This window comes from Engystomops pustulosus, chromosome 6 (genome assembly GCF_040894005.1).
Source record: "Engystomops pustulosus chromosome 6, aEngPut4.maternal, whole genome shotgun sequence".
Taxonomy (NCBI): Eukaryota; Metazoa; Chordata; class Amphibia; order Anura; family Leptodactylidae; genus Engystomops; species Engystomops pustulosus.
Genome location: NC_092416.1, coordinates 74,392,926 through 74,418,471, shown reverse-complemented (window position 1 = coordinate 74,418,471; position 25,546 = coordinate 74,392,926). Strand labels below are relative to the sequence as shown.

The following is a 25,546-nucleotide window of genomic DNA, read 5'->3' as shown; positions in this document are numbered from 1 at the left end:
TAGTATAGGCAGTTCCCGAGTTACGCACAAGATAGGTTCCATAGGTTTGTTCTTAAGTTGAATTGGTATGCAAGTCGAAAACTGTATATTCTATCATTGTCGTTCCAGACAAAAAATTTTGGGTCCCATTGACAATTGCAGTTTCAAAATTTTTTGCTGTAATTAGACCGAGGATTATCAATAAAGCTTCATTACAGACACCTTACAGTTGATCATTGCAGCCTGTGGCATCCAGAGAGCTTCACCAGAGGTCACAGTGGGCAGAGAGGCCTGTCTTTAACTAGGGGTCGTCTGTAAGTCAAGTGTTCTTAAGCAGGGGACCTCCTGTATATTAGTATCCTGCTTATTTATCTAAAAAAACATATTCAAATGATTGGTCCCTTTTTATGTATTTTATACGGTAATACACTTTTTCTTTTTTTAAATAAATACAAGAATATTTGTTGGCTATTTGGTCAGTATTTAGCTAATGGCACTTATTTAAATTAAAGACAATACAAAAAGGTTTGGATGCTGAAAAAAGTATATTTCATCCAGCAAAATATGCAACATGGTCATATCCATGGCTGATATCATCATAATAATAACAACAATCTTTATATTGTGCCATCATATTCAGTAGCGCTTTACAAATCATAATTATAGTCTGCCCCAAAAAATTAAGTGGACAATACCTCCCTGAATGATATATTCCTGTTGCATTTTTCCCTCCCCACCTTTAAAAATCTATAACTTTTTTATTTTTACATGTAAAGAGCTGTGTGACGGCTTGTTTTCTGCATAACAAATTGCACTTCATAGTGACGGTATTTTTTATTCCATGCCATTCACTGTGCGCCCCAAATAACATGTCTACTTTATTCTTTGGGTCGGTGTGATCACGGGGATAACAAATTTCTATAGGTTTTACTAATCTTTGGGGATAATAACTTTTTTATACTTCGGTGTACGGAGTTGTGGGTGGTGTAAATTTTTTCTTCTTTTGATGACATTTTCAATGCTATCACTTTTCGGACGGTACCACCTTTTGATCACTTTTTATTGTTCTAAGTAAAGGGGGGGTGATTAGAATTTTTAGGTTTTTTTATTATAATTTTTTTTTTTACTTTTTATAATTTTTACTATTTTTCAGACCCCCTAGGGCAGTGATGGCGAACCTATGACACGCGTGTCAGGACTGACAAACATAGCCATTTTCAGTGACACGCGGCCACCAGTTACGTTTCATCCTCAGCTCCTACACGGCCAGGTGCAGTAGCCGAGGTTAAAAAAAAAATGCTGTAGTGTAGACTAGTGACTCTGTGCCGGAGGTTTGTAGGCCAGAACAGCAGAGCTCTGGCACAGAGCGTCTAGGCATGGGACTTCCGGTAGGCCGAACTTCCCGCTGGTGCAGCAGGGAACAGCGGACCCCTGCGGAAGATTGTGGTAGCAGGTGGAACGCGTGGGGATTACTGTTCTTCGGTACCTTGAATCTGCATTTTTATCATTACTAGGTAAACTATGGCTAACCTTATAATTATGTATTGATTGCACTTATGCCACACTTGTGGACAAACTTCTATATTATATATGTGACTGATATTGTTCTTTGTATTTGCAATATAGCCTGTTTACAACTATGCCTTGGAGCACTGGGTACATTAGTTTGGTTTAAGCACCTATAATTATATAATTAAATAATTATACATAGAGACGGTCCCTTACTAAAGAACACCCGACTTACAGACGACCCCTAGTTACAAACGGACCTCTGGATATTGGTAATCTACTGTACTATAGCCCTAGGCTACAATAAATAGCTATAAAAGTTATAAATTATGTCTGTAATGAAGCTTTAGTGTTAATCCTGGTTCTTATGACAACCCAACATTTTTAAAATACAATCGTGACAAAGACCCAAAAAATGTTGTCTGGGTTTACAATTATAAAGTATACAGTTCTGACTTACATACAAATTCAACTTAAGAACTAACCTACACACCCTATCTTGTATGTAACCCGGGGACTGCCTGTATTTGTTATTTAACCCCTTTGCGTCTATGCCATTTTAGACCTTCAGGACCAGGCCTGATTTTTTAAATTTGCCCTGTGTCATTATAGGAGGTTATAACTTCGTGACGCTTTAACATATCCAGGGGATTTTGAGAATGTTTTACCGTCACACATTGTACTTCAAAGTAATAGAAAAATTTTGATGATATCTTTTGTGTTTAGTTATGAAAAAAATTTAAATTTGGCTAAAATTTCTGAAAATTTTTCATTTTCAAAGTTCAAAATTCTCTGCTTTTCAGGCAGATAGTCATAGCACCCAAGTAACTTTATAACTAACATTTCCCGAATGTCTGCTTTATATCGGCATAGGGTTTTATGCATCCTCTCTCTTTTCTAGGTTGTTAGGAGGTTCAGAATTTTGGGTGCAATTTTTCTCATTTTTATGAAAATCGCCAAAACCCTTATTTAGAGGCACATGATCAGCTTTAACTGACTTTGAGAGGCCTAAACAGCAGTAAAACCCCATGTATCACGCCATTTTAGAAACTGCACCCCTCAATGTGTAAAAAATCAACTTTAAGAAGTGTGTTAACCCTTTAGATGCTTCACATGGGTTAAAACAATATGGAGGTGTAATTTACAAGCTGTCATTTTTTTAGACAATATATTAATTTTGGCCAAAAATTTAACCGTCACAAAGTATTAAATGACAAAAAACTCCACAAAGTTTGATACCCAATGTCTCCCGAGTCAGAGGATGCCCCGTATGTGGTGGTGACTGCTGTACGGCCGCACGGCCGGGCATAGAATGGAAGAAGGCGCCATTCAGAACAGATCTGCAATGTAACATTTTACAGGCTATAAAATGTTTATTTTTTTGTAATTTGGACATATGGGGGATTATTTTTTTGTGAATGAGATCCACTTTTCAGGTACATCATTTATGGCGGGGCTCAATAGCCAATAATCATATTTTATTAACTCTTTCTTGGTGGTGGTTAAAAAAATCATTAATTCTTGTTTATGTTTTTTAGCATTTTTTTCCTCGAACGTTCACCCTACCATAAAAATAATGTGTTATCTTTATTCTATGGGTCATCACGATTGCGGCGATACCCCATTTATATGGCTTTTTTATGGTTAACATGTTTTGCAGAATACAGAACTCATTTTGTGAGAAATTTACTTGTTTTTGTATCGCCATGTAACAATGGGCAGAACATTTATATTTTTTTGTTTACAGCGCTGGTTAAGAGCTTATTTTTTGCGGGATAAGCTGTACTTTTTCTTGGTATCATGTTGGGGTACATTTTACTTTTTGATCACTTTTTATGCGGTCAGATGTGAAAATTTAATACTTTTTGTGAGGTTTTTTTGGGTTTTTTTTACGGCGTTCACCGTACGTGTTCAATGATCATTTTATTTTATTTGACGGGTTGTTACGGACGTTGTGATACCCAATATGTTGTGTTTATTTTGGTGATTTTCACTTTTTTTATGTTTTATATGATTACTGCATGGGACGGGACTTAAGGGGACTTTTATTCTTTTTAAATAATTTTTTTTTAGTTGCACCTTTTTTTTAAACTTTTTTTTTACTGTTTTATTTTGTCCCAGGGTGGGACATGAACAAGTGATCATTTGATCACTTGTTCATTGTAATATGCTGCAATACTAATGTATTGCAGCATATTACATAGTCAGCCTATGCATTCTGCATAGGCTGACTGCTGCACTGTTGGATCGTGCACAGTGCACGATCCTAGCAGGCAGCTGCCATAGGCAGCCCTGGGGACCTGATCGGGTCTCAGGGTTGCCATGGCAACGATTGGCACCTCCGTGCCCTGCACGGAGGGTGGCGATCGGCGCGCCGATGCACCATAGACGCCGCGGTCACTATGACCGCGGCGTCTATAGGGTTAAACAGTCGGGATCGCGATAATCGCGATCCCGGCTGTTACTGCGGGATCCCAGCTACCGCGTACCGCTGGGATCCCGTGGCGATCGCAAGGGCTCAGCTTCTGAGCCCGGGCGATCGCCATGACGTGATTCTACGTCAAGGTGCGGGAACTACTCGCATCCTATGACGTAGAATCACGTCAGGGTGCGGGAAGGGGTTAAACTATAAATATCACAAAAATATGTTTTTTTTCTCAAGGTGACACACCACCCGAGTTATGCTCGGTTTTTTGGCGAATTTAGACACACCAAGCTCAAAAGGTTGCCCATCACTGCCCTACGGTACATTAACCCTCAACACAATTCTGCTAGATTTGAAAACGGGGAGGGGGGAGGGGGGAAGCAACTTCACTCAGGTTGGCCTATCTCCTGCTATCTGATCCCTGCTCTGGACACTGAGCTGACAGACACAGCAAACCTACTTGCCACAGCTCGAACTGATGTGCCATCCTGGATGAGCTGCACTACCTGAGAAACTTCTGAGGGTTGTAGACATGGATTTATACTACCTCTTGGGTGAGAGCAATAACAAAAGCAAAAGTGACCAATACAACAGAATTGCCAATTGCAGAATTTGTTATTGCTACATATTGTCTGTTCCATTTGCACAGCATCAGCAGGAATTGATTCACAATCAGTGCTGATTCAATTGGACCGGTGGATTTCACAGAAGTAAATGACTGGACTTGGGGGACATTTAACCCTTTCTATGCCAGGCAGTTTAGAAATGTTGTCACTTTACTGAGCAGAATAAGTTTTACAATTTTAACAAGTACAATAGAAATTACAGCATAAAGAATTATACTTGTCCTATTTTCAAAATTGCATTAGAGTTTATAAACAAGGTACTGTCACAGGTGCCCCTGCGACCCCTGTCTCGGGTCTCAGGCGCACCCGTGTTCCTCTGCGCTACTCACCTCGTCAGGTTCCAGCGGCGTCCCCGCTACTTAGGGCGTGCGCTCTGTTAAATTTAAAGGGCCAGCGCACCGATGATCGGTGCTGGCCAGTCACCTGCTGTTCCTGATAAATTCCCAGCTCCTTCCTGTGTTCCCTTCAGGATTTTTGTGCTCATGCCAATGAGAAAGCTGTTCCCCGTGACCTGTTTCCGTGTATTAACCTCCCGTTGTGACCCCAGACCTGTCCTGCTGCTCCGTCCCGGACCCTGAACCATTGCTGCCTGTATTTACCTACTGCCTGTCCCAGACCACAAGATTGCCAGCTGATTCTGTACCTCGATGGTCCAGGGGATTCACTACCCTAGAAGCCTGATGTACCTTCATGCAATTTTTATTCAAAATGTGAAATTTTATATAAAATGCATAACTTTGCAAATACATTGACTTTGATGGCAAAAATGTGCACCAGACAGAAAATATTTAGTTTCACCGTCTATGGGGACGTACATGCGGCCGCAAATTTATATACAGCACAAAGTCAAAATCTCAGATTCTGTCAAAATCATATTTTTTTTTCAGAAATTACCGCCTACCATGTATACAAAAATAACTTTTTAATTCATACACACAACCACCATCATGCTAATTTCAACAAAAGTATGTTCTAATCCAGACTACTTGTATAAAGAAAATGTATTAGCATGCTCTATCTTTTCTATGTAGAGGGAAGGGCTCACCCCTCCTCCTCTCCAGCGTGCCGGCATATGGCCGCCCTGCTACGGACGGATGGGTGTACTTGTGTGTGAATGTTCCCTTACACAGCGGTAACCAAAATAAAAAACTATGGGGCAGTTTATCAAACTATCTGAAAGTCAGAATATTCCTAGTTGCCCATGGCAACCAATCACAGCTCAGCTTTCATTTTACCAGTGCTTATGAATATTTTAAAGGGGAGCTGTGATTGGTTGCCATGGGCAACTAGGAATATTCTGACTTTCAGACAGCTTGATAAATCTGCCCCTATATATCCATAAACCAAGCTAATGAGATAACAAAATGTGCACCGTTGTATTAGACGCGCAATAACGGAACGTTCCGTGGTTCATGGGAAATTTTGTAAGAATGCCATAACATAGGTGTAAATAATGGATGATGGTGTGAAATAAAAACTTTATTCAGGAATCGGTGTGTTTTTTGTGTTACGTATAACTTTTTGGACATGTTCTGGGTCACAGTGTTAATGTGCAGCCACATTAGGCGATGAGGATCAAATGTTCATTGTTTCGCAAAATTTCTGAAAAAATGCATTTCTCAATATATGAGAATCATAGAGCAAGTGTGTTCTCAGATTGCTGCGGTTTGGAAGGAGTTTATACGTAACATGAACATTAGTTGATATTATCCCTTATCAAAATTTTGCAACAGATATTTACCGTATATTCCGGCGTACAAGACGACTTTTGAAGACAGAAAAATCTTCTGTCTTCTCTGGGGTCGTCTTATACGCCGGTAATCCCGACCGCCCACCGTGTATTCACGGCGGCGGTCGGGTCCCGGTGCATGGAGAAGGCTCACGGGCTGAGCCCTCTCCATAGCCGCTAAGTCTTTGCTGCATATTGCTAGCACCGATCGCGGGTGTTTTCACAGCGTGGGCTGCCGGCAAAGCTGCCGGCAGCCTCAAAGAGATAGCGGCGCATGGGCGCCGCCATCTTACCTGGGATCGCGGCTCCCCGTGACGTCATCGGGGCCGGCGATCCGTCTCCACGGTAGCCTCGGGTCTTCCAAAGACCCGAGGCTATTTAGTTTTAACCCCTTCATTAGAATGTGCTGATAGCACATTGTAATGAATGCGGAAAATCCCCATATACTGCCATACTGTAGTATGGCAGTATATGGTAGGGTCGATCAGACAACCCAGGGTTAAAGTACCCTAGGGCAGTGATGGCGAACCTTTAAGAGACCGAGTGCCCAAACTGCAAACCAAAGGCGACTTTTCTAGTGCAAGGTGCCAACATAGCAGTTTAGTCCAATAGCGCCACAATACCACTATACATGAGACAAATAACACTGTGACATCATGACGCCACCATTACAACCACATAAATAGCATAAAAGACCATTATCAGAGGTCGCACTAACATTTTTCCAGAAGGGTAATAATACTCCTCTCACCATTTTTGAGGAGTATTTTTACCCGAGGAGGAGTATGAAAATTTTGGTAATACGCCGCGCACACTACGCTCACACTGCACACACAGCACTCCACTCACACTGCGCACACTCCACTCACACTGCGCACACTCCACTCACACAGCACACACTCCACTCCACTCACACTCCACTCTGCTCACACTGCGCACTCTCCACTCCGCTCACACTCCACTACACTCACACAGCACACACTCCACTCCACTCACACAGCACACACTCCACTCCACTACACTCACATAGCACACACTCCACTACTCTCACACAGCACACACTCCACTACTCTCACACAGCACACACTCCACTACACTCACACAGCACACACTCCACTACACTCACACAGCACACACTCCACTCCACTACACTCACACAGCACACACTCCAATACACTCACACCAGCATAGACAGACACACATAGAGGGCCTTACTAAGTGCAGCAGCCGCGGAAACGTCAGGCACCGGGACCCCGCAGGCAGCGGGCACCGGGACCCCGCCGGCAGCGGGCACCGGGACCCCGCCGGCAGCGGGCACCGGGACCCCGCCGGCAGCGGGCACCGGGACCCCGCCGGCAGCGGGCACCGGGACCCCGCCGGCAGCGGGCACCGGGACCCCGCAGGCATCGGGCACCGGGACCCCGCAGGCATCAGGACCCCGCGACTCTGCAGGCAGCAGGGCGGGGACAAGCAGGCATCGGGACCCCGCGACTCTGCAGGCAGCAGGGTGGGCCAGGCGCGAACGAGCAGGCAGCGGTAGCCGGGGTCGAGCTGTCAACAGAGTGCTGGGACCCGGCAGGGGTAGGTATCATTGATGAGGCTGGGGAGAAGGTACGCGTGCCAGCAGAGAGGGCTCCGCGTGCCCTCTCTGGCACGCGTGCCATAGGTTCGCCATCACTGCCCTAGGGAGTCTGAAAAAATAAATGACATAAATATAAATAAACAGTAAAAATCATAAACACATTAGGTATCGACGCGTCCAAGAATGCCCGATCTATCAAAATATGATAACGGTTTTTCAATGCGTTTAACCCCGTAACGGAAAATAGCGCCCAAAGTCGAAAATGGCACTTTTTTGCCATTTTGCAAAATATAAAAAAATCTATAAAAAGTGATCAAAAGGTCGTACAGTCCTAAAAATGATATCATTGAAAATATTATCAAATTTCGCAAAAAATGACACCACCCACAGCTCCGTAAAAGTTATTAGCGCCAGAAGTTGGCAAAATCAAAAAAATAATTTTTGTACAGGAGGTTTTAATTTTTGTAAATGTATGAAAACATTATAAAACCTTTATAAATTTGGTATCCACGTAATCATACCAACCCAAAGAATACAGTAGACATGTCATTTGGGGCGCTCAGTGAAAGACATAATATCCAAGCCCACAAGAAAATGGCGCAAATGCGTTTTTTCACCATTTTCATTGCATTTGGAATTTTTTTCCCTCTTCTGAGTACATGGCATGGAATATTTAATAAAATAAAAATTTAAGGTACAGTATGGTAACATTTACAGTAAAATGGACGATGGTAATGTTGTTGTTGTATGCCTTATGTTTATGAGCGACAGTTTTCCTGCTATATACCTGCATGTCATAAGTATTTAAATTAAAAAAAGGACCATGTTAAATTCAAATCTGTTTTTTTTTTTAATTTTTACCGGTGTTTTGTATGTGTTGGAAAAGGGGTAGTCTTATACGGCAAATATATCTTAAACTCTATATTTTAAACAGGAAAGTAGGGGGGTCGTCTTATACACCAGGTCGTCTTATACGCCGGAATATACGGTACATTGGGGGACATTTACATAAAGTGTCGGTGTCTGCATTGGCTTTGTTACCGACCTGCTCTCTGTAAGAAGACACACATTTAATATTGTGGAGCTGTGCAGATAAATTTCTGGCGCCGAGACCATTTTCTGTCCCTGGGACCAAAATCTGTCCCGAGCACCAGAAATGTGTCCAACAGTCAGAGAACAGGCAACAGTGCAATAGCACTGTATTGTGTCCCTGCTAGACCAAATTTCTTTTGGTCTACTTTACGCCAGTTTACAGCGTCCAAAAATGGCTGTGACACATATTAATTCTTTTCAGAGAAGAGACGGAGCAGGCGGAAAAAGTCATTTTTTCTGTCCCCGACAGCTAATAAATAGGTAGGAGAGCAGAAGATGAGGTGAAACCACCAAAAAACTGGCGGAAACACCATAGTAAATGTCCCCCATTATCTGTGAGGTGTCAGCAGCTCCTCTTTGCAGCTTCTTCCAATTTCTTTCAGGGAACTGGAGATATTGGGGCATATTTACTAAGAACAGTGCAAACTGCCTGTGTAAAATGAAGAGATAAAAAAAAATCAGGAAAAAATAAAAATTAGCAAGAAACACTTTTTGTCTCTTTTTTTCTACATGGTAGTGTCCAACCTAAAACTTGAGTGTAAAAAAGCGCCATTGTATAATAGTAATCTGTACGCAGGACCGCAATAGGAAGCTGTCAGCTTTTGGTTTCTGTTGTGGATCCAAGATGCCATTTTTTATATCCAACTAAACCCAAGTTAAAAATGTAATTCATCACATAACGAAAGGAAATTAAAGAAGTCCTCTCAGAGATAGGAAAGTGTTATCCTCTCTCATGAAATCACAGAGGCGGGAATAAGTCTTCGTGAGCAGCAACAATAAAGACTGCATTTCCCAAAATGCAACAGGCGCCAAGGACGTCATTTCCTTATGAGTAGCCGGCATAGAGGACACTGGTTTCCGGCATGAAATGTGTCCAGGACTACATTTCCCATGATGCTGCGGGCGATGGCACATGCGCAGTGCGGGAGGGGCCCGGGTGTTGTGATCCAGCTGGAGGGAGATTCCAGAAGGTGAGCAGCTGGGGGATCTGCTCTAGCGGGAGGTCTGATGGCGGATAGTATGTGAGGAGCTGTATGACATGGGTCCTGCCATGTATCTGTGTTGTTGTTCTGTAGTGGGGAAGATCTTCCTGGGATGTGTGTGTGTTATTGTGGTGCTGCTGTGTTGTGTGTAATGGGGAATTATGTATACAAAGTGCAAAGCAAACCTTCAGGTCTTCTGTAAATTTACTGAGTTGACTGAAGAATAAATCCTGTGTTGTGTAGTATGTACTCCTCTACAATGTATATTACGTGTTTGGCCATGCACCTGGTCCGGTAGCAGATATGTTTAGGCTTACAGATTAACCATGATAACTGATTAGTGCGGGATGCAAAGGTCCTGACCACTCATTGTACTAGAGTAGTGGTCGCACATGTGCACCGCCATACCATCTACCTCTATGGGAGAGGTGAACTGAGGACAGCACGGGGTGACAGCGGGACATAAGACCACTGTTCTTGCTATTAATGGGACCCAACATAAGTGGAGATAACCTAGTTCCATCTTACCTCAAGGTATGGTACTAGGGCATGGAAGGAGGATCTATGTTTCTGTCTTTATGATCTCATTGTGCTGACTTGCAGGTCTGCTGGTGCACAGTCTTTCTTCATGATGACCTCTTCTGGCCTATCACACTTCCCCGCCTCATGCAGCTGATAGGCAGAATACACTGAAACGGTACTGAAAAGAAAAATGGCTGACAGCTTGAAAAGTTTCCTTCAGGACCTTGTACGGGTGAGTTTTCCGCTGGTAGATGCGGACATTTGCCTGTCGTGTTACCAAATATGAGGTAAACTTGTTATACCTGTGACTCTCTGTGACTGGTTATCTTTCTATATGTTTTATCCATGGTCTCCTTTCTTCTAAAATCAACTTTTAAATTTATGGTAATGAGCCCCTCTGTGCTCTGACTTCATAGACTGTTTTACTATCTTCCCCCTCTGCTTCCTCAGCATGTCACCTTACCTTATGCCTGCTGTAATCTCCTGCCGTATCCCGTGATATGGCCACATTACGGCCCCATAGAGGTTTTGTTGCAGTGTCTCGCCACACTGACTGAGCCACTCATATTTCTATGGAGGGCTACAAAGGGCCTAAGAGACTGTGAAGCTGCAGCACAGAGGGGCTCTGGTAACACCCCCAGAGCCCTTCAGGCTCATAAGCATATGTTTAAAAGTTGATTTTAGAAGGAAGGATGCCATTGATAACAAATATAAGTAGATTGCTACAGTTACAGTGCCTGGGTCTATGAGTAAGTGTCCCTGGTTTATCATGATGGATTTTGATGGTAGATTTCCTTTATTGGGTTATTATTTCTATGTTAAGTCTTGTGTTGTACAAAAAAATGTGTATTGGCCTACTAGCTTTAGGGTTCAAATGAAAATGTAATACAAATTGCTGCACTTACTGTGCTTAGGAGTTAAGTGGGCTGGCTTTCTTGGTGATTGACATCTTTCTTTCTATAAGGCTTCACGCAGTTTTGTTTGTTTTTTTTTTTTCTTTTATAAGGCCTCATGTGGCTGTTTTTTTGGGTTTTTTTGGCCATGAGCTGGGTGTACAAACATGGCCCCCATAGACTTTGATTGTGCATACTCATTGTACATGGGGCTGTTTGCAGCCCAATTTGCACAACTGTCCATGTGCAGACTGGACTCTTAAGACCAGAAGGTTCAGAGGTTTAAATAAAATAAATGAAAGTAAGGCCTAGTTCACATGTGCCCGTGGGCCTACTCGGCAATAAAGTAAACTATCCTCTAGGTCCCCCTGATAAGAGAATCACTCCCAGAGTCCTTTTCTTTCTAAAATGTAAAATACTCGCTATACGAGTCTGGTGTAATTTTTCATTAATTTCCGTTTAATCGCGTGATCTGTGCTTTCCTTTCCTTATATGTAGCTGTGTAATGTCTTCTAGTAGTCTTATAGTTTTGTTTTGTTTCTTCTGTGCTTTTTATTTTTAATGAACTATTTAATGGCCTTCAATTATTAATCAGACATTATTGTTGCAGGGTATTAAAGACTCCATTTGGGGAATATGTACGATTTCCAAGCTGGATGCCCGGATTCAACAGAGACGAGAAGAGCAGAGGAAGAGACGTGCAAGTAGTGCATTGGCCCAGCGCAGAGCCCAAAGTGAAGAGAGAAAGCCGGAGAAGTGAGCTCCATTATACTTTCTATCATTCTTCTTAACTGCCAGCATGTGTTTATAATAATAATAATTCTTTATTTATATAGCGCACACAGATTATGCAGCGCTGCACAAAGCATTTCAAATTGGTCCCTGTCCCCATGGGGCTCACAATCTAAACAACCTACCAGTATGTTTTGGAGTGTGGGAGGAAACCGTAGTACCCGGAGGAAACCCATGCAAACACGGAGAGAACATACAAACTCTTTGCAGATGTTGACCTGGGTGGGATTCGAACCCAGGACTCCAGTGCTGCAAGGCAGAAGTGCTACTCACTCCGCCACCCTGTTTATCAGTCCAATAATGATGCTCACCAATTATATTGCATCTATATTTCTTACTTTCTCATGAAGCAACCTATATAATCAGTAGCACAACAGGCACAAAATCTACAAAATGATTCAAGCAGTCTCTCAAATCGTCCTTCCAACCTGAATAGGCGGAGAAGCCCTAGGGTCCAAAGCTAGTATGTGAGCAAACCATCCGGCAATGCAGCATTTTGGGGACGTTGCATCACTACCCTGTAGTACAGATGTAAAACTATTACTCCCAGCATCCTCTAACAGCTGGAGACTGCAATTGGCAGGAGAGGAGGAGGGTTGAGTGCTACTCACCCCTCTCTATCGGCCATACTTGCGGGGATAGATAGGGCCTGCTCTATCTTTTCCCTGTGTATGGGATGGTAAAGTGCCACGTGTGTGGCAACCTACCGCCGCCGGGTTGCCATAGCCGTCAAACGGGGTCGTATATCCGGCCACAAATTTTTCCCCACGAAGGCTGTGTGAATGGGGGCTTAGTCTGTAAGATAGGAAGTGTTTCCTGGAAGTGTTGACAATCCTTGGGAATAGCCGTAAAAGCTGTATATAATCTTTCTGCAAAAACAGAACTACCAATAAACAGCAGATTAGGTTTCTTCAAATAGAATGGAGCTGTAAGACTCATGCTTATCCGACTGCTTGGACCCCACCAATCACAAGAACAGGACCATTCCCAGCAGTCAGATTTACAGTCCTGTGATTAGGGAATAACTTCTAAACATGGGACAACCCCTTTAAAGCCAAATGAGGTCAAACGGGTTATAATTTACATTTGAAACTAATTTTATAAAACTTCACTTTTATTCCATGTTTCATTAAAGGAAATCTACCATTTACTTTTATGCGTTGTAAAACAAACATACCTTGGGAATGGTGTAGAAGCATACCTTATTTAATCTCTGAGCTGAGTGGTTTTGCTGAAAAAACAATTATAAAATGATCATAATAAGGCTCTGTTGCATCTGTGGCTTCCTCCAGCGCTTCTCCTCTTACCCTATTTTTGCACTTCGGTGAACGCCGTAGTCATTGTATTGTCCCTGACGGGCAGATGTAATCAATCGCTGCACCATGCCCCGGGTGCTGTTTGAGTCATCCTGCTCAGGTTGATTATCCCTGTCTGGACAGTTCAGGAAGCTCTGTGCAATGTGTTTATATACTGCAGTCAGTCTGCACCCAGCTTTCTAAGGTCCTGAATTTAATAATTGTTTTTTGAGCAAAATCACTCAGATCAGTGATTAAACAAGATACCGTATATGCTCCAGTATAAGCAGAGACCCCCCTTTTTTTTTTTTTTTTTTTTTTCCTCGAGTATAAGCAGAGTTTGGGTATTCAGCACATTTTTTTGTGCTGAAAAACTAGGTGTACACTCAAGTATATATGGTATGTTTCTACATCAATGTAGCTACAGCCTTTTAAGGGTATGTCTGGTTCACAATGCATAAAAACGAAAGGTAGATTTCATTTAACTCCTTCAAGACCCAAATTTTTGTTTGTTTTTGCATTTTCATTTTTCACTCTTCTCCTTACACAAGTTGTAACTATTTGATTTTTGTATATGTTGTATGCGAGGCACATTTTATTTTCTAGTCACACAATTTAATATTCTGTGCTGTATGATATGCGGGGGGGGGGGGGGGGGACTTGAAATGTGGTGAAATTGGCAAAAAAAAGTGAGCCACAAAAAAAAGTGAGCCATATTCTGGAGGGCTTTCTTCAAGATGACCCTATCTGATATTATTGTTTATTTTATTTATTTTTTAAATCATCATTGATCTTTATTGGTTTTGCATTTTAAAGAAAACACAACACAAACATCTCTGATATTCTTTGGATCAGTAGAAATTTATATAGTTTAGTTATGTCTCAATGCCTTAAAAAGAATTCAAAAACCTTGCATTGAAAGAAAAATGCTGTATATTTACGATGGGAATCTGTGAAGCGGTTAACCCCTTACCGACATTTTAACCCCTTAACGCTGAAGCCACTTTTCACCTTCCTGGCACGGCCCATTTTTTCAAATCTGCCCTGTGTCACTATAAGTGGTTATAACTTCGGAACACTTTAACATATCCAAGTGATTTTAAAATTGTTTTCTCGTGACACATCGTACTTCAGGTTATTTGAAAAATTTTGGTGGTATGTTTTGCATTTATTTATGAGAAAATCAGATATTTGGTGAAAATTTGGAAACATTTTTGATTTTTGAACTTCAAAATGTTCTACTTTTTCCATACATAGTCATAACCGCAAAAAAACGTAATAACTAACATTCACTAAATGTCTAATTTATGTGGACATGGTTTTTTATGCATACTCTTATTTTTGTAGGATGTTATGGGGCTTTGAACGTTAGGTGCGATTTTTCACATTTTCATAAAAAACGCAAAATCCTGCTATTGAGGGACCTGCTCAGGTTTCAAATCACTTTGAGAGGCCTAAATAAAAGTAAACCCCATTATAGAAACTACGCCCCTCAACGTACGTGAAACAACTTTTATGAAGTTTGTTAACCCTTTAATTGTTTTACAGGGGTTAAAACAAAATCGGATGCAATATTGAAAGTAAAATTTTTTTGGCTAAATTAATGTTTTTCAAAAAATGTACAAATTCTCAGTGGATAAAATACCAAAACGCTCCCCAAAATTTGATACCCAATCTCTTCCGTGTATAATAATACCCCATATGTGGTGGTAACCTGCTGTATGGGCACACGCCAGGGCATCGAACGGAGCTGCGCCATTCAGAGCAGATTATGTATTGTCAATTTTTATTGGCTATACAATCTTTATTTTTTTTTGCAATTTGGACATATAAGGGCTTATTTTCTGCGACATGAGATGCACTTTACAAATACTTCATTTTAGTGGGTGATTAGCTTATTGATGAGATTTTATTAACTCTTGAATGTATGGGTGAAAAGAAAATTGTCAATTTTGGTTTCCTTTCTTTTCGTATTTTTTGGGGGTCGTACACCGTACACTAAAAATATTATATTATCTTCATTCTATAGGTCACTACGATTACGGTGATACCTCATTTATATAGTTTTTCATTTATTTTTACAATTTTACTGGATAAAAACGAATATAGAGGAAATCTCATTTGTTTTTGCATCGCCATCTTTTCGGAGACGTAACTTTAATATTTTTTGGTTGACAGAGCTAGTTTAGGGCTTATTTTTTACGTGTTGAGTTGTTCTTTTCAGTGGTACCATTTTTGCGCTCATAACTTTTTTGGATCACTTTTTAGAACATTTTTGTGTAGAGATTTTATGAAAAATGTACATTTTTGGCGTGTTTTTCGGGTTTTGTTTTTACGGCGTTCACCAAGCGGGTCCAATAATGTTTCTGAGTTATTGTACGGATTGTTACGGACGTGGCGATACCAAATATGTGGGTTTTTTTGGCGATTTTGTGTTTTTTCACTTTATTGCATGTGTATAGGGAATATTTGTGTTTAGGGCACTCTAACTTTATTTAATTAATTATTTTTATTTAAAAATTATTTTATGTAATGTTTTTAACATTTTTATTAACTTTTACAGGTTAGCTTGAACAAGTGATCCATTGATCACTTGTTCAAGCTCTTCTTCACATTACACAGTGTAATACAGATGTATTACACTGTGTAATGTAACACACTGAGCATGCTGCGCATGCTCAGTGTGTTACAGCCGGGTCCTGTCAGAAGGCAGGACCCGGCTACAGGAAGGAGGATCGCGCAGACCCGGGCACCGGCAGTCCCGGGGCTGCGATCGGAGTCCGATTCTTCTGAAATGCCCCTTGCACGCCGCAGTCTCCGATCGCGGGTGTTAGAGGCAGGTGTCGGCTATAATATATAGCTGACACCCGCAGCTTCTGGCCCCGGCTCCGTTCAGAAGCCGGGCCAGAAGCAAGACGTAATAGTAGTGCATTTTGCGGGAACGCACCTCCCGCGATGCAGTACTATTACGTCAAATGTCGGGAAGGGGTTAACCATGTAAATGCCTTTGGCAAAGCTTAAATCCCAGTGGCGCGTGGGTGCCACCATATTGAATTCAATCACCACACCCTGTAAGGTCATCGGGGGGTGGTGATTGGTTACTATGACGGCCTCGGGTAATACAAAGACCCGAGACACTGTCTCGTTTTAACTCATATATTACAATATGTGATTTCCACATTGTAATAAATGATGGGGTAAATCCCTATATACTGGCATACTGTAGTATGGCAGTATATGGTAAGATCAATTAGACAACCTAGGGTTAAAGTACCCTAGGGGGTCTGAAAAAAATATTTAAACAAAAAAAATTAAAAAGACCTAAAAATTCAAATCACCCCCCCTCCTTTCCCTAGAAATGATATAAATAAACAGAAAAAATCATAAACATGTTGGGTAGCGCCGTTTCCCAAAATGTTCGATCAAAATATAATAACGGTTATTCCTGGTGTTTAACCCCATAACAGAAAATGGTGCTCAAAGTAAAAAATTTAACTTTTTTGCCATTTTGAAAAATGTATAAAATTCAATAAAAAGTGGTCAAAAGGGCGTACAGTCAAAACCGTAGCATTGAAAATGTCCTCAAAAGTCGCCAGAAATGACACCACACACAGCTCCGTACAACTAAGTATGAAAATGTTATTCAAAATTAAGAGAATTTTTTTTTTTTTTTTTTTTGTACAGGATGTAAATATATGAAAACGTTATAAATTTGGTATCCCCATGATCGTACCGACCCAAACAATAAAGTAGACATGTCATTTGGGGCACATAGTGAAAGCCGTAAAATTACATTCAATGGGCTTTTTGTTGCATCAGGGCAATTAAGTGGGAGCTGTGAAGGAGAATAACTAGATTGTTATTCAGCAGTTTTTATTTTTCTTTTGTATTCACAGTGAACCCCGCATCGTTACTCGAATTTTTCAGTGTTGTGCTTGGAACGGTGGCATATTCTGGGTAGGTACTAACACATCAGCAGATGGAAGTAGCAAGGAAAATGAAAGATGCTACCTCCTTGCATCTAAAGTGTGCACCAAAATTAGCAAGCATCAGTGTTCATTTCAAGTAGACATTGGGGGTCATTTACCTTTAGACTGGAAAATGGCACTTATTTTTTTAAATTGAATATTTTTGGTGGAGGGATAGGGTTTGGCTTGCTTGATTTACCTTACAGAAGTGGTGTCAAACTCATTTTCACCTTGGACCACATCAGCCTCATGGTTGCCTCAAGTGGGATGAATGTAATTTTATTACTGTATAAATGTATCTACTTAAACTGTTAAGCAGTTACATTTTAGTATACAGCATTACTATTACAATAAGAACCATTTGAGATCAACCACAAAGCTAAACATATTATTAAATAACTAGAAACCCCGCCATGTCAATAGTTACATCCACAGAGAAGAGGGCATGCCATACGTTAGTATTAGTAGATCATTTAGATACGACAAGAGGCTGTGACGTGGGTGAAGAATTCACAGGATAAAACCACTGACAGCGGCAATGCAAATGCTACGAGCAGCTACCTGGACAAGAAGGTCTCATTGAAGGAAAGTGCTAAACATTAGAGATTGGAACCAATGATTCTAATAGAAATGGAGTCACAACATATACAGCATGAAATTCAGGGTGTGAAGAGTTGTAAGGATGTTAGAGAAGTTGTTGACATGATGGTCTTTAAATAAAAAATGTTGCTTTTTGTTCAGAAATGCTGGGATCCTAAAATAATGAGATGATATTGTCTATGGTTTCTTTGCAGCTAAGTCTCTTCTTGTTCTATCGAATGTTTATCCCTCTACTGCAGTCAGTCACTGCAAGAATAATTGGTGAGTAATTGACAAATTAAACTGATACAAAATGTTTTATAACATACAGGTAACATTGTTTAATTACAATTCTCTCCATGTTTTACATACAACAATACTATCAAGATCTTCTTTTCAATATCTTCTTTTCCTTTTTTACAAACCGCATAGGGATTTATAATTACAGGAGCTTTAGTGCTGATGCACAATATTATGTGGTCATTTGTTTTGTCCTCGCCACTCACATATCTATGTGGCTCGTGGTTATTTTCCGAAACTAGAGACTGCTCTCTGACCTGAACTTGCACCATTATAGATTTGCAGACTCGCCATGTGAGCTATGGTCAGTACTGGAATGAAGTTTTGATTATGTAACAATGATCCTGCATTAAGGCTGGAACACAGAAGGTTGAAGAGCTGTTTCTAGTCTGGGAAATACTGACAACACATGAACAGAGTTTGCATTGACTGAACATTTTTGTGCACATGACAGCTAAGGCATTATAGAGGTGGTTTTGCTTTTCTCACTATTCTCATTAGAAGACACCTGTCTAGTGTATTTTTTTTTTTTTTACACTGTGGCACAATGTTTGTTTTTTATCTTAAAATATTCTCTATATTTGCATCTGCTTATCTATCTTTTGAGCTGAAAACCCAAGTTTTTCTCTTATATCCCTAATGTATTCAGCTTAATTCGTATACAACAAATAAGATTGCTGCAGACTAGGGGCTCTTGCCAGTAAAGGTTTTCTTCATATAGCTGTAGCTATTCGGAGATTATTATTTTACCTGGGAATATCTGCTTGTTGTGGGCTGATGCTGGAATAGAACATAAAAGTCTCTTAAACGATAAAGGGATGACAACTCAAAAGGAGAGCTGGAAGATTTGAATTTGTCTGAATATGAATTTTTCATGGTTGACAGCATCCCAATGTACTTGCAAGCTGATTTTAATAACCATAAAAAGATTAATGCCTCTGCGTTACTTTCTTGGTTTGTGGAGGCATTTTGGGCATGACTTGCTTCCTTTAAACGACATCTACCACCAGGATAAAGGATCGTAAACCAAGCACACTGACATACTGGTGTGTGTCCTCTCTGGCAGGATTTTCTCTAATTTTGGCTTCTTATGCCCTGATTTTTACAACCCCCCCCCCCCTAAAAAAACTCTTAAAAATATGCTAATTAGTCTGGGTGGATTTGGCCTTCATATGGGTTGATGGCTCAATTGCATAATTTTAAACCCTTTTATTCTTAGAAACAAGGGCATGGGAAGCTTAAAGAAGAGTGTTTCCTAACAGAGGGGGCACACACCAGTTTGTTAGTGTGCTTGGTTTCCAATCCTTCATCCAGTAGGCTGTAGATTTACAGTTCCAGCATGATGTGCAAATTGTCTGTGTCTTTTGCATGTCTCATCAGGTGACCCGTCCTTGCATGGAGATGTTTGGTCCTGGCTGGAGTTTATCCTCACCTCTGTGTTCAGTGCACTCTGGGTTCTACCCCTTTTTGTGCTCAGCAAGGTGGTAAATGCCATTTGGTTTCAGGTAAGACGTTCTTCCTTATATAAGGGCAGGGCACTAAATATAGAATAATCTTATGTTATATTATTTGCACTCCCATGTTGTTTCCTTTCTGCAGAACCACTTTTACTGTGTCTGGTCTAATTTAGGGCCTGGGGGGTGGTTCATAACTTAAAGATGTATATCTTTAGAAAACAATAAGAAAACCCCTTAGTTGGACTAAAAGAATAGTTAAAAAAGTAGAAAAAATTAAATCCACACCATTTCTGTAGAACTCCTCCTATATAAATAAATATATCATTCTAGTCATAGACATGTTAGGTAACCAGTATTCCAATATGGCTTTTATCTATACAAAAATATCACATCCACTTTTTCTCTTTTGCAACCCTCAAAATGTATTACATTTTTAAAATATTAGCAGTTAAAAATAACATCATGCACATCTCACATTATTTAAATGACTGCCTGATTAGAACGTTAAAAAAAAAATCTTTATTTCAAACAATAATGTTAAAAGTTTGGACTACAAAATAGCCATATCAACAGTGGACTCAGGCTCACCCAAGTGATTATCCTTCACCCTCTATTTGCAATCGTTGCAGTTGGGCACCAAAGGGGTCCGGAGTCACACCTAGGAATAAAGTATGCCACACTCAGCACTGGTTTTGTCTGAGTAATGTCCAAAATCAAGGACCGTCTGCTACTCGTTAATGCAGACAAGTTCAATGCCTGTCCAAATATTACCCTGCCTGACGCGTTTCTGCATCGGTCCTTATAACCGATGCGTCATCAGAGGCATCTCACACACTTAGGCACAGAGCTGGAGAAGCAGCCGGACGCTTGTGACTGCTCGAGTATGAACTAGCGGGAGTCACAATGTCCGTGCTGCTGTAAAAACGTGTGAATGTGCCTAAGTGTGTGAGATGCCTCTGATGACGCATCGGTTATAAGGACCGATGCAGAAACGCGTCAGGCAGAGTAATATTTGGATAGGCATTGAACTTGTCTGCATTAGCAAGTAGCAGACGGTCCTTGATTTTGGACATTACTCAGACAAAACCAGTGCTGAGTGTGGCATACTTTATTCCTAGGTGTGACTCCGGACCCCTTTGGTGCCCAACTGCACCGATTGCAAATAGAGGGTGAAGGATAATCACTTGGGTAAGCCTGAGTCCACTGTTGATATGGCTATTTTGTACTCCAAACTTTTAACATTATTGTTTGAAATAAAGATTATTTTTTAAACGTTCTAATCAGGCAGTCATTTAACTATTCACAGAATAAGAACGTGAACCGTATATCTGATAACAATTGATTAACATCTCACATTATTGTAGTACAGGCGGTCCCCTACTTAAGGACACCCGACTTACAGACAACCCATAGTTACAGACAGACCCCTCTGACCTCTGGTGAAGCTCTCTGGAAGCTTTACTCTAGTCCCAGGCTGCAATGATCAGCTGTGAGGTGTCTGTAATGAAGCTTTATTGATAACCCTTGGCCCCATTACAGCAAAAAATGTTTAAACTGCAATTATCACTGGGGCCAAAATTTTTTTTTGTCCGGATCTACAATGATAAAATATACAGTTTTGACTTACATACAATTTCAACTTAAGAACAAACCTCCAGACCCTATCTTGTACGTAACCCGGGGACTGCCTGTATTGACTTAAAGAATAAAAGGGAGTTGTCACTTTCACGGCACAGTAAAAGCTGTAAAAATAGTACAACAGTTTTTAGTTTGTTTGTTTTTTAATAGTAATTTCAGTGCATATGGAATCCACAGATAACAAGTCCTTATAAGCACCTATAAGTAGAAACCTATAAATAGATGCGTCTTTTGGAACTTGTGAAATTTTAAAATGGAAATGCAAAAACCTAAAGCTGAAATGGTTTGAAAGTCAATAGGTCTTTAAAAGGTTAACAATAATGCATTACATACCATGTAAAAAGTACCACTCCATTCATCAATAGAAGTAATAACTTGAATTCCTTGTTTTTGGATTATTTGGTATGTACTGAAATAGTAACACGAAGTGTATATAGTGCGTTACCTAAGCTTAACCAGGTCTGATTTCATAATGAATTTTACCAAATTGTCATGTGATTCAGAACAATCGCGTATCAAAGCCTACCCTTTTCTTTCTAGAGTTGTACTAATTCTTTTCTAAGCTATTTATTAGTAATACTCCTAAGCAGCAGTGAAGACAGCAGAGATCACAGTTCCCTGTCTTTGCCCTTAGCTGAGTGAATTATCAATTGCCATCACTTCCCATAATACCTTGTGTTCTCTCATGAGGTACCTTATCAACAAATTCATTAAGAGTACTAGAAGTAAATCGACTAAGCTCAGCATAGTGTGTACACATAAACAGATGATGGTTTCACAAACCTAAGCAGCACAACAGGGATTAATGGCTACTGCCGGGACAGGCTAAACTGAGGAGGATAACAAGAAACTGCTGGATATGGGTAAAAAAGAAATGGGCATAGTTGCCCTACATCAAAAAGGCTATGAAAATAAATGATCTGAGTTATTTCGAAGGCTGTGCATGCTCCACTAACAGTTCTGAGAAGGAGCTATTCAAAAGTTTTACAAGTTGGAATAAAGAAAATTTTGCCTCAGTTCTACCTTTAAATGATATCCCCCTGTACATCACGCATGAGTTACACAAAGCTTAATAACATGATGTGGGATAATAGCCAAACCAGTATATCCATTCCAAAAGGAACCTACTCCCAAGCACTGTTTCAACGTTTTTACATCTCATCAGCACAGCGTCGACATTTTATACAAGGACCTTCCAAGGATCATATTTATTTAATTATGCACCAATACCCAATCCTAAAACCACTGAATGCAAAGAGGGAGTACTCCTAATTGACGGTGTGTTTATGTAATGTATCTGCTATTATTAGAGAATTGTATAGGTTACATTCTCTCAGCCACAGTGTAATATGTTCTGTTTTACTCCTAGGACATTGCAGATTTGGCATTTGAGATGTCTGGTAGAAAAGCACAACCCTTCCCCAGCGTCAGTAAGATAATTGCTGACATGCTGTTTAACCTCCTGCTGCAGGCGCTATTCCTCATCCAGGTAACTTGTTTTCACTAGACAGTGGTCATACTCCACCAAAATAGTCTGACACCAAGCAGTAGATCTAGTTATGTACATTAGAATAAGATTCCCACAATTCATATGGTGAGGTGTCAACTCATTTCCATTGATTTACTGTATTTTCCTGGACTGAGATTTGTCCTGTGTGTTACTGCAGGGTATGTTCGTCAGCCTCTTTCCGATAGAAGTGATTGGACAGCTCATCAGTCTGCTGCACATGTCTCTGCTATACTCCCTCTACTGCTTTGAATACAGATGGTTCAACAAAGGTAACCACTTAAAAACGGCAGTGAAAATGGCTGAACCATACACTTGTGTCTTAACGTGTGTCTCTCTTTTTTTTTTTTTTTTTTTTTTTTAATCTTCTCCATTGTATTTCATTATCCCTTTTTCTTTTTCAGGGATTGAAATGCATCAACGTTTATCAAACATTGAGCGTAACTGGCCCTATTATTTTGGCTTTGGTTTACCTCTTGCCTCTCTCACAGCCATGCAGTCATCCTATATCATTAGGTAAACTGGTTTAAGTCTGAACAGTGCTAAAATACAGTTCATCAAGATTGTGACTGATGGACATATAGCATTAAAAATAAGCATGGATAAACCAGGAACACTTATTTATTTGTGCACTTATAGATTTGTACACCATAGCTCTGGTAATCTTATATTTGTTATCCATGGCCTCCTTCCTACTAAAAATATGCTGATGTGCCCAAAGGGCTCTGGTGGGTGTGTGCTGAGCCCTTCAGTGCTGCATCTTCACAGGCTGTTTCAATGAGCAGAGCTTGTCCGCCCTCGCCCTACACTTCCTGCTGCAGCTAGATTACACAGTCTGAGGGAGAAGGGAGAGAGCGGGGGGGGACAGGTTCTGCTCATTGTATTAGTTTATAACGCTGCAGCACTGTCTCTGGCTTATGATGGATTTATGGTAGATTTGCTTTAGAGGTTTTCTAAGTAAACGAAGTAAGGGGCAAGAAATCCCCTTTAACTTGGGGTGGGATTAGGGTGCTGCCTGATGTGAGGTTGTATATTTGCAATGTTTTTGGTGTATAGTAAACACATTTGAACTGTTTTTATTAAAATTTTTATTGAAAATATAAAGGCATTTTACAAAGTTTATACAATTTACAAATTTAATTTTCTTAGCAAAATTCGAAGTAGCATGCATACAGTATCTGATTCCCATACATAACTTACCGTATATACTCGTGTATAAGCCGAGTTTTTCAGCACAAAAAATGTGTGTGTGGGTATATGTATATATATATATATATTAATTATACACACCCGATGTTCGGCGGCTTCTCTTCTGTCTTCCCCGCAGCTGGTCTTCGGTTTCCGGTCTTCTCTGTGTTGTATCAGCCGGCAGCCACGCATCCACGCGATCTGCCGGCTGGCGCACAATATCACGCGACGGTGTCGCCGCTGATGACGTAATCAGCACCGACATACGCATGAACACGTATCTGCCGGCTGATAAAACACAGAGAAGACCGAAGACCAGCCACGCGGAACGGAGCATCAGGAAACCGCCTGTAGGTGAGTATGAAAGTTTTTAGTTTTTTTTTTTTTTTTTTTTATGTGCTTGGTGAACAGGGCCTGCAGGCTGTATACTTCAAGGGGGCCGGCTGGCTGTATACTTCAAGGGGGCCGGCTGGCTGTATACTGGGAGGCTGTGACCAATGCATTTTCCACCCTCTGCTTATACTCAAGTCAATAGGTTTTCCCAGTTTTGGGTGGTAAAATTAGAGCCTCGGCTTATACTCGAGTATATACAGTATTTTTTTTTTTTTTTTTTTCCCCCAACGATAATTCCAGTAATATAACACTGAAACAGGACAAAAAACTATTCTCAAATTAGATTCTCCTCACATCTGACACTGGGTGTGTTATTAATGTAATGATACAGAATATAGAATTTTCATAATGGTTAATTGTTTGTGCACAGTATCAAATGGTAATAACTAGTTATTGAGAATCTCAGTGTAATGATGGTGTATTATCTACCTTTACAGTGGCTGTCTCTTCTCCATTCTCTTCCCTCTGTTTATCATTAGTGCAAATGAAGCAAAGACACCTGGTAAAGCATAGTAAGTGTTGTCTTACCTTGAAATGACAAGTTTTTTTTAATTATTATTATTTATTTATTTTATTTTTTTATTATTCTCATAGTAATTGAAATTATTTAGCTTTTCAATATTGGGCAACATGTTTATTATATAATAATTTTATTTCTTTTATATTGACAGTCACTTCCAGCTGCGTCTCTTCTCACTGGTCGTGTTCCTCAGCAACCGGCTCTTTCACAAGACTGTCTACCTGCAGTCCAGTCTGAGCGCCAGTACCAGCCCTCATCCATCTCCTGCCAAACAGAGAGCCACATTAGGACATTGAAAAGAGAAGTCCGTCCCCAGTGACCGCCATGTTTTTAACTGTTTCTGACTGGCACGCGTGTTTTGTCTCCTTTGCACAAGTCGCCACTTTCTTATATTGTGTCTTTTTTTTTTTCCCTTATTTTTGTTCCTCTCCTTACTGATGGGCCCCTCAGTCCTGAGACGTTTGTAAAACTTATGAATGTGTCAAACTAGTGCAGCTCTGACCTGGATTATCCACATTTTACGGTTTAAAAAAAAAAAATCTATCAATTAACCCCTCCCGCCCCCAACA

The 25,546-nt window shown here is 40.5% G+C and overlaps 1 protein-coding gene across 4 annotated transcripts; it reads left to right on the top strand.

Moving 5' to 3' along the window:
* The first annotated feature begins 9,759 nt into the window (after window positions 1-9,759).
* On the top strand, window positions 9,760-25,546 carry EI24 (EI24 autophagy associated transmembrane protein). Of its 4 annotated transcripts, none has more exons than XM_072156585.1 (11): window positions 9,760-9,913; window positions 10,529-10,679; window positions 11,951-12,096; window positions 17,324-17,384; window positions 18,190-18,256; window positions 19,655-19,779; window positions 22,739-22,858; window positions 23,037-23,148; window positions 23,281-23,392; window positions 24,937-24,969; window positions 25,129-25,546. In XM_072156585.1, the coding sequence occupies exons 2-11, from the start codon at window positions 10,638-10,640 to the stop codon at window positions 25,271-25,273; spliced, it is 963 nt and encodes a 320-aa protein (XP_072012686.1). In that variant the 5' UTR covers window positions 9,760-9,913; window positions 10,529-10,637; the 3' UTR covers window positions 25,274-25,546. The 4 variants fall into 4 exon arrangements, with proteins under 4 accessions (XP_072012686.1, XP_072012683.1, XP_072012684.1 ...); XM_072156582.1 differs by having other exon boundaries at window positions 24,895-24,969; XM_072156583.1 differs by lacking the exon at window positions 9,760-9,913 and adding an exon at window positions 9,942-9,964 and having other exon boundaries at window positions 24,895-24,969.

Excerpts from the sequence above, each read along its gene's own strand:
- EI24 (XM_072156582.1), top strand. The coding sequence starts at position 10,638 with ATGGCTGACAGCTTGAAAAGTTTCCTTCAGGACCTTGTACGG. Across the intron at positions 10,680-11,950 it reads TCCTTCAGGACCTTGTACGG|GGTATTAAAGACTCCATTTG; the intron begins GTGAGTTTTCCG and ends TTATTGTTGCAG. Across the intron at positions 23,149-23,280 it reads ATACAGATGGTTCAACAAAG|GGATTGAAATGCATCAACGT; the intron begins GTAACCACTTAA and ends TTTCTTTTTCAG.